Source organism: Desmodus rotundus, chromosome 7 (genome assembly GCF_022682495.2).
Source record: "Desmodus rotundus isolate HL8 chromosome 7, HLdesRot8A.1, whole genome shotgun sequence".
Lineage (NCBI taxonomy): Eukaryota > Metazoa > Chordata > Mammalia > Chiroptera > Phyllostomidae > Desmodus > Desmodus rotundus.
The window spans coordinates 4295887-4308410 of NC_071393.1; the positions used below are offsets into that span (position 1 = coordinate 4295887).

Genomic DNA, 12524 nt, shown 5'->3' on the forward strand with positions numbered 1-12524 from the left:
ACCAGTAGCATCTGGCAGAAGTGACAGTGCGTCACTTCCAAGTTTGGGTTATAAAAGGCTGTGACTTCCACCTTGGTTACTGTGGTGCTTGCTCATTCTGCGTCTCTCTTGGATCATTTGCTCTGGGGGAGCTGACGCGTCCTAAGGACACTCAAGCAGCCCTGGGGAGAGGTCAACATGGTGAGGAACTGGGCCCTCCTGCCAACAACCACGTGAGTTTACTTGGAAGAGGATTCTCTGGCCCCAGTCAAGCCTGGAGATGATTCCAGCCCCGTTGACAGCTTGGCTCTAACCAAGAGACCCCAAGCTAGAACTGCCCAGACAGGTCATCCCCAGATTCCTGGTCCACAGAAATTGTGTGAGATAATAAACGTTTGTTGTTTTAAGCTTCTAACTTTTGGAGTAACTTGTTCCACTGTAGTAGACAACAATACAGCCAGACATTCGGGGCACTTACATGGTGTAATTGTGGCCGGGGAAGTCAATGTTATTCTTGATGAACACAGTGAAGTTTTCAGCACTGTTCAAGAGCGCAGGCCTGAGAGAGAGACACGCCACAGGGGGATCAGTGGACCAGCGGGGCCAGAGGCTTCTGGTCTCTTGCTTGGGTCATTGCAATGAGTGGAGAGAAAAGCAACCTGGTGTGCCAAACCTTCCAACATTCTCCAGCTTTCCCAGTAAGAATTCTCCCTTCTTGAGACCCCACAGCCCTTCTCCCACTCTGCTATAATTTTGTGTTTAGTTTACCAACCAGCGCTCCAGGAAAAACCAAAGCCCTGTTATGTAGCATTTACTGATGCTTGTGGTATAAATACTGCCACCATGTCTGATTTCAGGCTATCAATCGACGTCATTGAACTTGGAGCTGGGAAGGGATGAGCATAATTGGCTCAGAGGTGGCACAAGCCAGCTCCATCACAACCCACTTTATCTTTCCCAGTAGGTTTGCTGTTCCTGCAGGGCTGGGACAAGACTTTTCTTATCTTACCTCCCCAGCCTTTAGCACAGGGCTGCACAGGTAGTTGGCTATACCAGTCATTCTCTAGAGGCTCTGGGTAGCATAAAATTCTGCATGAGTTAGAGTATCCCAAATTCTAGACTGCAGGAAGGTCTACCCACCATTTCATTCAGCAAATAATTGCTGTACTGGGCATGGAAGTGGGCGTTGGGGGGTATAGTGACGAACGAGACAGTTAAGGTTGTTGTCCTTTTGCGGTTGACAACCTGTTAAAGATGGAGAGAACTGGCTGTGGATGAAAAGGTACAGCTGGTGCCCCGTTGCCTAGCATGCCTGAATAGGTGGAAGACATCTATTGGGGTAGCACCAGGAAAGGGTAGAGGGAATTTGGTAGGGGGCACCAAGAATGATTGTTTTTTATTCCAGGATTTCCAGAGCACAGTTTTGGGTCTAATTGGGATGTAACTGTAGAGAACAGTGTACTTTTTGCCTGTTCAGTATCCGTTCCCCTCTGTCAGTAGCCCCTCAATTTTCTCCCTTTGGGGAAGCCAAGTCTCTTCCCCTCTCAGCCCAGAGGGATGGGTGGGGACAAGTCCATCACCTACTCATCCCTATAGCTCCTGGGATGGGCAAGTGACCCAGAGCTGGCCAAACAGTGTAATCCAATTTCCATGGCCACAGTTGCTTGGTTCACAGATTGTCACATGACTTAGGCTGATGAGAACATTCCAGAGCTTTTGTAGGAACTATTGGGAAAGGACAATTAATTTTCTTTTGGACTGTTAGTAGTAAGGGCAGTGTAAACTGGAGTTCCCCAGACCACAGTGTGAAGAGAGTCAAAATGGAAGAACGGATAACTTGGTAGGAGGAAGGGAGAGAATTTTAATGACATTATTTGAAGCCTGGATCAAGCCTTACCTGAAGTTATGCTTCTGGACTTCTCATTTACAGAAGTCAAAAACACAAGCCAAAAAGTAACACTCTTTTATTTCTGAAGCCAGCTTAGGTTGTATATTTGTTGCTTGCATAAAAGAAAATCTTATTTATGGCAAATGCCTGCTATGTGCCAGACCTTTAGAACATTCTAAATCCCATGATTCCCAGGCAACGGGCTAAGAATCAGAGGAATACAGGATCCTGAAACTTTGAGAATCAAAGCCTTTATTCCTCTTTCATGATACTTACAGTTTTCTGTCACGAATTACAGCTCTCTGTGAGCATCTTTTCTCTTCTATTGGATTGCAAGAGCCCTTGGGACCTGCTCCATATCTGGTTCTTTTGTATTTTACATAAAATTTAGCACAGCCTCTTGTGTATAGTTACACGTGAAATAAATATCTAACACCTGCAGCATGGTGATGGGTGTGTTGAATGAATGACTGATTACATGAATCATTTTCATAATTCCTTCATACAACATATGAGGAAACTGAAGTTCAGCCCTGGCTGGTGTGGCTCAGTGGACTGAGCACCAGCCTGTGAACTGAAAGGTTCCTGGTATGATTCCCAGTCAGGGCGCATGTCTGGGTTGTGGGCCAGGTCCCCGGTTGGGCCATGCGAGAGGCAACCAATCTATGTTTATTGTGCATATAGATGTTTCTCTTCCTCTCTTCCTTCCCCTCTCTCTAAAAATAAATAAATAAAAGAAAAGAAAAAGAAAACTGAGGTTTAGGAACTTCCTTGCCCAAGGTCATGTAAAACCGCGGTGCAGGCACCCGCGCATTGGAGGTGCACGGCATTTTTCTCTGGGGAATGGTGGGTGGCAGAGCCAGAACTGAAACCCACAGATGGTCAAGAGGCCCCTTGTCTTGAACCAGGGAGGACTGTGTGTATACTTATGTCCCTGCGCAATTCCTTTTTTGATAAGAAACTTCTCTGACCTAGAAATGAACCTGGATGGTGCCATTGACGGACTGAGGGTCAGACGGTGATGCTGCCGGTGCTTCCCGCCCCGACATTGGGGGCCTCCTAAAAAGTTAGTTTGGGGAAGTCTTTGCCCCACAGATTCTGATGACGTGGCCCTGAGTCACGTATGTGTAATACTGTGCTGTCCAGTATAGTCCAGCATCCCCTAGGCAAGTGTGACTAATGAAATGAAATTCAAATTAACTTCAGTGGTTTAGTTGTAGTAGGCACATTTCAGGTGTTCATTAGCCACAGGTAGCTAGCAGCTACCCTACGGGACAGCACAGAAAGAGAACTTTTCCATCATTGTAGAAAGTTCCACTGGGCAGTGCTAGTCTAGGGGCACCAAACCTCTAGGGGCAGACCGTGTGTGTGTGTGTGTGTGTGTGTGTGTGTGTGTGTGTGTGTGTGATTGAGCACGTGCTGTATGCCAGGCACTGGCTCACTTTGGAATCACTGTACACGTATCATCTCATTTAATCCTCACAACAGCCCAGAGAGGTGGGTGCAATTATTATGCTCAGCTTACAGAGGAGGAAATTGAAGTTCAGAGAGATTAAGCCACTTGTCCAAGGTCACACAGCAAGAAAGTGTTAGAGTCAGGATTTGAACCCAGGTTCCTCTATTCTGTTGAAAGGCACTAGTCCCTGTGGTTTCTGGGTTGTACATCGAGTTCTGCCTCTGGGCCTGACCTTGTATGTGAAAGAGAAAAGGCACTCCAGGGACCACCCAATCTGTCACTGCGATCCCTGAGGAAAACTTCCTTTCTGCCTTCCATGTCTTTTCCTTCCTTTCTACTTCCTTCCTTTTTTCTTTCTTCCCTTGACTCCAGCTCTCCATCCTTAATCAGTCAGTATGGACACGGACCAGTCAGGATGGACCCCGCTGTGGCACTGGAAGAGGGGTCTGGGGGTGTCCTGGAACGCGCTGGTACAGAAGGCAACAGGTGCACCCCAGGGTGCTCGGGGTAGTAGCTGTTCAGCAGTCAGTACAGAATTGTTTCAGTATTTTAACTAGTGTGCCTGGCACGGGGTCACTCAGCCGGTGGGACCCAGGACTTTGTGGCACCGCCCTGAGAAGAGAAGCCAGATCGGCACCTGGCGGGGCCCCATTTACTCGCTGCTGAGGGCCACCATGTCGGTCCCCACTCTGTAACTCACCGGGGGGCCTGTACCGTTGCCTCGGTGGGACACCAGGCATAGACTTCGCAGGTCTTCTGGTTCCCTTCATACACTATACACTTTCCAGTCTGGATTCCTGTGGGGTCAAGGGGTCACAGAAGCATGTGTGTGAAAATCACGGGGAAGACATTCTCTCAACCCAAGCAAAAAAATACTTATGCTTTTCAACCCCAAAAGTTTCCATTTCCATGAAACTCCACCCAAACCATGAGCTTACATTAGGCTGACCAAGCAAGCAACATATCAAACAGTAAGCTTCTTGAAAAAGCATCAGAGAGAACATAGGAAGACCACGAATGCTGTTGTCTCTTTTGGCATCTTTGCAAGAAAAGATGCCTGAGAGGGGAGCTGGAAAGGGTGTATTCTCTGGCCTGGGATAAACAGACTGGAGCCTGGCCTCTCACTGGGCCTCTGAGACCCTGCAGGAGTGTACAGTGCGTACCAGGGTGTGCAAAGTCACGGGGCAAACGCGGCTCCTCTTCCTGGAGCATCAGGGTCAGTGAAACACTTCCGAGGGAAGAGTTAAACAGCAAGTAATGTCAAATGATCTTAATACCAACTCAAGCACACATGTGTTATAGAATAAGACGGAACATTCATATGCCCTTTTCTGTGTGTTTCGTAATCACTGATGGTTTTTCTTTTTATTCTTTTATATGCTAGCTTTTTATTGGCATGTGTCCTTCAGGTTAAGACAAGAGATACGGAAATTCTGCAGGTTAACGCAAGTATGGCCCCCAGGTGTCCTAAGGGTACAAGTTCAAGCACCACAACCTTTGGGGCATTTCAAGACAGAAAATTTAGAATACTTAGCTGTTGCCCTGGCTGATGTGGCTCAGTGGATTGAACGCTGGCCTGCGAACCAAAGGGTCATTGGTTCAATTCCCACTCTAGGGCACATGCCTGGGTTGCAGGCCGGGTCCCCAGTGAGGGGTGTGTGAGAAGCCACCACACATTGATTTCTCTCCCTGTTTCCCTCCCTTCCCCTCTCTGAAAACAAACAAATAAATAAATAAATAAAATCTTTAGAAAAAAAAAAAACAGAATACTCAGATGTTGCTATAAGCCATTTGCTTTTTCTACCAGTTAGAACCCCGGAAGGTGCTAATTCTGCAAGGTTTTCAGGTGCTCTCCTCACTGGGAACTAAGGTCACACTCATGTCAGTAGTGGGTCCTTTGGGGACAGAGCCAAGGCACAGGCAGACACAGGCTCACCCGTGGCCTGGTGAGGGTGGAAGAAGGAAGCCAGAGTTAAAGGTCGGAACTTTAGGGCACCACAAATGTCACCAGGATGCCAGACCATCCACCCTCAGGGACCCCCGCGAAAACCAGAACGCACCTTTGCTCTGTGGGTCCATCCATCCCTGTTTACAATTCTTGTCAGAGTGGCAGAGTGTCCTGGGGGTGGGATACTGCAGAGAGAAGGACAAGATAGTGAGGAGGAAGTATCATGTGTCCCTAAGATGTGGAAAAGCAGATGTCTGTGTCCACGCAAAAATGTTACGCAGACGCAAGCAGCAGCACTATTCGTAACAGCCCCCAAACAGAAACAGCCCCAACAGTCATCAGCTAATGACGGACAGATAAAATGTAGCACTCATATTACAATGCAGTGTTATCCAGCCACAAAAAGGAATGAGTACTGACTCATGCTAAACATGGGCAAGCCTTGAAAACCCTGTATTAAGCGAAAGAAGTCAGCCACAAAAGGCCACACATGGTAGGATTCCGTTTTCTGTGAAGTGTCCAGAACAGGTAACTCCGTAGAGAAAGAAAGCAGATCAGTGTGGCCAGGGGCTGAATAAGGGGGAATGGGGAGTGACGGCTAGCGGGCCTGAGGTTTCTTCTGGGGGGATGATGGTGTCCTCAAATCGTGGTGATGGTTGCACAGTATTGTGAGTATACTGAAAACCACTGAACTGTACACTTGAAAATGGTGGGGTTTATGGTATATGAATTATATCCCAATAAAAAATAAAAATAAATAGAAATCTAAAAAGAGGACATCCTGGCAGTATGGGACCACGTGAGGGTGGGTCCTCGGGGTGGACAGCAGGTGGCCTGGTCCAGGCAGCTCTCTGGCTGCAGAACGGAGTGAAGCAAACGGCATGTGGAACAGGGACAGGAAAATGTGGAGGAAACAGGAAATGTGGAAACGGGACGCCAGCCAGCCCTCTTTCCTGGCCTGAGAAAATGAGGCGGGTCAGGTCTCAGGACTGAAGGCTGAGGATAGGAGAAGGAAAAGAAAAAAGTGATGACTTCGTTTACACGTATTCAACTTCCTGTTTCCTGGGGAGCGGGCTCAATGGCCAGTCTTAGGGAAACCAAATGTGATATAGCTTTTGTGAAATAAGTTGTCTTCTGTGCAGTTTGTGGCTTTTATAGAAGTTCGACAGAAGGACCCAGGTACGCCTGGTTTGAGTGGTAGCTGCACCATTAGGTCAGGTCACTGCACCTCTCTGAGCCTCAGTTTCCTCATCTGTAAAAGGAGGATGCACAGATTTGCCCTAAGTGGTTGCTGTGAAGATTAAATGAGCATTATTGATATCGATCCAAGGGAATGTCAGCTTGGTTCCAGGTTTCTAAGCTTGGCTCTGGCTCCAGCAAGCTGGGTGACCTAGGGGAAGTCACTTAACCTCTCTGATCTGTGTTCTGACCTGTAAGACGGGGCTGGGGGTGCTGTTACCCTGCTGAATTTGTGAGGCTCCACTGAAATGCGAAATGCTGCACCAATGCCGAAGACCAGTGCTGTCTGAGCCACGCACGAGTGAGCGATGGAGGAAGTGGGATTCTAGCCCGCACAGGCTCCTAGTGCTGGAGCTGGAGACTGAGGGGACAGACAAAAGATCCAGGGGCTACAGAGAGGGAGAGAACTGCGAGGTCTTCTGACCCTTCTCCCACCCAGCCCAGACCTACACCCCACAAAAGAGGCTCCCTAAGAATTTGTGAGCTGGAAGACATCCAGGATCTCAATGTCTGCATTCACATGCTCTTCCTCTGACCCCTGCTTCCTCCAGGAACTCTCATCACCAGTCTAACTGCTCCGGGCACCCTCCTCACCTCGGCACACAACCCACTCCGCTGGCCTTTAGTCTTGAGAAAGTTTGTCATCACAAAGAAGGAGTTCCCCTGCGGAGAAAACGGGAGAAGTCAAATGGAAGCCTTTGAGCACAGAGCTACTTAATCATAACAATCCAGCTTGCTAAGTGCCTGGGGGCGAACCTTTCTACTCTTCTAAGCTTCAGTCTGGAAGCAAATTTGGGACTAAGCAGGGCTCCGTATCAGAGCTGGATGAGCCGCCCTGCTGAGCCGAGGCAGAGCATGGAACATTCACACTGACTGAGCCTTCATTCCCCATTCCAGCCTCACGGAAAAATCGCATTAAATTGAAACTCAGGAGATCTGGGGAGGTGGAAATGGGGGTGTTGGCTTCAGGAGAGTGCTGTTTAGATTATCCAGGACTTTAATTAAAGGGCAATAGGGCATCTCACCGCCTGGGAAATAGCTGGAGGTTTTAACCACCCACTGTTAGAAACAAACATTGCAGCTTGGGTTTTATGCTGTTGCAAAGCTTTCCAGCTCCCAGAGCCTGCAAATATGCCCTTTTGTCCCTCCCGCGCCCCATCCGTCCTTTGGCGTTCTCAAGCCCACTTTGATGTCTCCTTTTGACAATTCTAATTTCATTTTCTCTTCCTGCAGATTTAGGCAGCCACATACCCTTTATCTGTGACCCACATCCTTTCTTTGTCATCTATATCCTTCCTTTGTGCAAAAACGTACCCGGCAGTGTTTTCCTGGAGACATTTTTGTTGGCAAAATACCACAGTTAACAATATAGAAGGGCTGGTCCTTCCGAGTGTAGGAGCACCCTACTGACTCAGTGGCCTTGCTTCTAAAAAGCAGCCTGTAGGTCAGTGTGAGCGCATCAGATAGCGTTTTAAATGCACCAGGACGCACAGCTGTTTCAAGAAACCCTTCAAGGCTTAATAAAGCAAAGAATCATTTCCTTTGAGCTGTTGGATCTGACCCAATTTTGCAATTTTTAGGATTTCTCAGTTGGGATTTTCACAGAGCTTTTTAAGTAGGGCCGATGTTTTTCTGGAGTGAGGCCCTAGGCCTCGGGAGGGGAGGAGGCCCTGGTGAGAGTGAGCAGGGATGAGTCCTGGGAGGATGCTGACCAGTGCTCACCTGCAAGGGGAAGGTGTAATCCGCCGTGTCGAAGATAGTGGACACCACCTTCTTCTCTCCATTCTCTATAATCTCCTCTTTCACCTCTGCCAACCCTTTCACCTTGGTATGCACAGAACTGATAACAGACTCTTTCCGCTGGTACAGCTTGTCAGTCACCAAAGCAAAGCTAAATGGCAGACATAGAAAAGCATCAGTGGTTTTCTCGAGGGAGGCACAGTGGTTTTAGATGAAGGCCACCTCCACTCAAATCCCAGCTTTGCCAAGTACCTTTGGGCACATGACTTGCCTTCTCTGTAACTCATACTCCTCGTGTGTAAGATGGGAAGAAGAATCACACCTACTTCACAGGGATGCTGTGAGGATGAACTGAGATGTGTGTACAAACTCCATAGTGTTGTATCTGGCACACAGTGAGGGCTCACTGCATGGAAACTATTGCCCAAAGCCAGCCTCTAATACTGCCTAGTATAGACCCTCATTTACAGGACAGCTTCTCAAACATCAGAGTCCACCCCTATGTTGGTCCGCCAGCTTTGTTCTGGGGCTCAGTAACACATCAGCACCTATCTAAGGGTGTGTCCAGCAGGTCAGCCACCTGTCTTCCACAAAGACACCTCTGGCTTGTAAATGATATTGATAATAGGTGCCACCATTTATTGAACACGTCACACGTGCCAAGTGCTCTGCATGCATCATCTCTTTCGATCCGCACAACACTAGGAGAGAGGTACTGTAACCCTCACCCTCTGGAAGTGAGGAAAGGGCTCAGAGAGGTGAAGGAACTTGCCCCGGTCACACAGATACTGAGGTCCTTGACTGGTAGAGCCAGGCCTTTTAACCACATGCTATACTTGTTCATGTGTGATGTGGCTTTGCCCCTGGTTTCCTGCATTTTGGTTAGTTCATTAGCTGTTACTACCTTATTTACAATATGAATCTAAATTATTATGGCAAGAGAACTGGAGAGGGGAAGTGGAATTGATTACTGCAAATGGTAGATTTCATCCCCATTGATTTCCCTGTATCCCATTGCTCTCAATCATTACGGGTTTACCCTAAAATCCCTCCCGTTGATCTGCCAACAGCAGTCAAGGCTCAACTACAAGAGGAGGGTGTACTCAGCCCACACAAAGGGCACAGCTCGAGTACCCAGCTTGGGTGATAGGGGAGGCTGTGCCACTGGACCCTACAGGACACCTACTACATTAGGCCACGCTACCAAGACATGGAGTCAAAGCAGCTCTACCTAATATACAGAAACAAACACAGGCAGGCCGCCAACACAAGGAGACAAAGAAACATGGCACAAAGGAAAGAACAGACCAAAACTCCAGATAAAGAGCTAAACGAGATGGAGGTAAGCAGTCTATCAGATGCAGAGTTCAAAGCACTGTTTATAAGTTTGCTTAAGGAACTCAGTGAGGACCTCAGCGGCATAAAAAAGACCCAGTCAGAAACAAAGGGTACAGTAACTGGAACAAAGAACAACTTACAGGGAAACAACAGTAAAAGGGATGAAACCAAGAATCTAAATGATTTGGAACATAAGGAAGCAAAAAACCACCATGCAGGACAAGAAGCAAAAAAAAAAATGAGGATAGTACAGCCTCTGATAGTACAACTTTAAGAGGTCCAACATTTGCCTCATAGGATCTCCAGAAGGAGAAGAGAAAGCAAGAATTTGGAAATCTGAAAAAATAGTGAAAGAAATAATGATTTGGTGAAGGAAATAGACATGTAAGTCCAGGAAGTGCAGAGAGTCCCAATTATGATAGATGCAAAGAGGCCCACTCAAGACACATCATAATTAAAATGCCAAAGGTTAAAGATAAAGAGAGACTCTTAAAAGGAAGAGAAAAGAAGTTAGTTACCAGAAGGTTGCCAGATGGAAGGGGGATGTGAAGGAGAATGGGTGAAGAGTGAGGGGATTAAGAAATACAGATAGGTAGTTACAGAACAGCCATGGGGATGTAAAATACAGTATAGGAAATGGAGTAGCCAAAGAACTTGTACACATGATCCATGGACATGAACAATGGTGGGGAGATTGCCTGAGAGAGTGGGAGATGCTGGGTGGACGGGGGCAAGGAGGGAAAAATCAGGACAATTGTAATAGCATAGTCAATAAAATACAATTTTTTTAAAAGTTTAGCCTAAATGCTTTCTTTATTCATTCAGCATGTATTTATTTGATCTCTTCCTTCTGCCCAGCCCCTAATATCTGAATGACATTAGGAAGTGTAAGCCAATGGTTGTCCACTAGGAACTGACCTTGGAAAGCAAGACAGAGTGGGCCAAGATGTGGTCCCAGCTATTCTCAACCTTGGCTGTGATGTATAATCACCCAGGGAGCTTTCAAAATCGCAGTCCCCAGACCTGCCCCTGGAAACTGTAATTTAGCATGTCTGGAGAGCTATCCAGGTTCCTAAATATATTTTCAAACTTCCCCAGCTGATTCCAGTGCACAGCCAGGGGTGAGAACCCCTGGGAAACTCAAGAGAAGACAACTCAAATTTGCCAGTTGAAGTGCTTTCCCTATGAGGGAGCAGTCCCGTTCCCATTTGCAGGTGGGTGCTCTAGAGACTCCTCATGCATGTGCCTAAGGAGTTATGTATAGGAATGTTCACGGTGGCATTATTTGTAAGAGGGAAAACTGGAGATAACCTAAGCGTCCTTGAACACGGAACAGATAAATTGTTGGATTCATACAGTGGGATGCTCTACAGCAGTAAAAATGATGGAGAGATACTCGAATCAACGTGGAAATAATGCCGAGCAGCCAAAGCATGCCGCATTGTAAGGTTTAAAGAAATCCAGACCAACATTATGTACTCAGACAAATACCTGCTCATGCATATTCATAGCAGCACCATTCACAATAGCCAAAAGCTGGCAGCCGCCCAAAGGTTTATCAGTAGGAGAATGGAAAACACAAAATGTGGTCCACCCACATATTATTCAGCCACACCCAAGGAATGAAGTACTAAAGCATGCTAGACTGTGGATAAACCTTGAACACACTGTGCTAAGTGAAAGTGGAAGAAGCCATACGCAGAAGGTCACATAGAATAAGGCCCCACTGATGTGGAAGATTTAGAATAGGTGAACCCGTGGAGACGAGGAGTAGATAGCTGGCTGCCAGGGGCTGAGGGCAGGGAGGAATGCGGATTAACTGCCTCCCGGGTACCGGGCTTCCTTTAGGACGGGTGGTGACGGTGTTCTGCAACCAGACTATGGCGACCACACAACACTGTGAATGTACTAAATGCGGCTGAATTGTACCCTTTAACATGGTTGGTTTTATGTTATATGAATTTCACCTCAATAAAAAAAGGAAAAACATTTTTATAGCTATGGACATATGTTGTAGAAATATAAAAACAAGCAGAATGGCAGGCACCAAATTCAGGATGATGTTAGTAAGGGGAGAGGAAAGAGAACAGGATAAAGGCTGGGTTTGCAGGGAGCTAAAACGGGATTAGTAATGTTTTATTTCTTCAATTGGATGGTAATGTTTTATATCTTAAGTTTACCATTTCTATAACATTCACTGAGAAAGAAAGCTCATCAAGGACACTGGGGCTAGAAATCCAGATTTGAGATCCAGCCAGCATGCACGAGACAGAGCTGTGAAAAGTCATTCCACAGACAAGTAAGTAACACCGCCCAACAGGCTAGTTCAGCCTCGCACCCCAGCAGGTGCACGGACCACGCAATGCTTCTCCTGTGGGGTATCGCAGCATTGTACCAGGATAACACGCGTCCGCCTGGCCCACCATTCGGGAAGCTCCCATCTGATCCCTGATGTTCATTCCAGAGCATACAGCGTGGTATAGATCAGCCTTAGTGGAGTCCGGCCCTCTCGTAAATTGGAAGACTTGTCTTCGTACAATAACAAACATATCATTCTAAGAATTAAAGTGCTTCAGAGCTGCTTCAGAGCTGCATCAGAGGGAAAAAAGAGAGTTTGCAGTACCCTGCCCTACGGTAAGAATATTCTAATGACCATCCCAGCAGCTCTTCCCCTACTCACTTGGTGACTCAGACAAGCCGTGTCACCTCTTGGGGGGCCATGCGTTTAGTCCCTGAGTGAGGACATAACTGCCTGGCTTCCTACTCCCCACGGCCTTCGGCTCTAAGAAGCTACAGTTCTGTGCACTCTGAAGCCTGCAGACCAAAAATCCTGGAGCAAACAGGCATGAAGGGGCTGGGGTTTAGCCAAGCCTTGTGGGATGGGTGGATAGCGATGATGGGGGAGAGGCAGCTGAAGGGTCTGGGCAGGCAGGGGG

General features: G+C 47.3%; 2 protein-coding genes across 3 annotated transcripts in view; one reads left to right on the forward strand and one right to left on the reverse strand.

Moving 5' to 3' along the window:
* IFT81 (intraflagellar transport 81) overlaps positions 1-12524 on the forward strand; it is a 135252-nt gene that overhangs the window by 27372 nt on the left and 95356 nt on the right. The window lies entirely within an intron of this gene.
* The window catches only part of P2RX7 (purinergic receptor P2X 7), a 41147-nt gene that overhangs the window by 14780 nt on the left and 13843 nt on the right, over positions 1-12524 (reverse strand). For both annotated transcript variants that reach the window (XM_024566542.3, XM_045200468.3), the window contains 5 exons: positions 8233-8401; positions 7105-7173; positions 5384-5456; positions 4024-4120; positions 458-538 (listed from right to left, as the gene is read on the reverse strand). In XM_024566542.3, coding sequence (XP_024422310.2) covers positions 458-538; positions 4024-4120; positions 5384-5456; positions 7105-7173; positions 8233-8401 — 489 coding nt within the window. The remainder of the gene's footprint in view (positions 1-457; positions 539-4023; positions 4121-5383; positions 5457-7104; positions 7174-8232; positions 8402-12524) is intronic.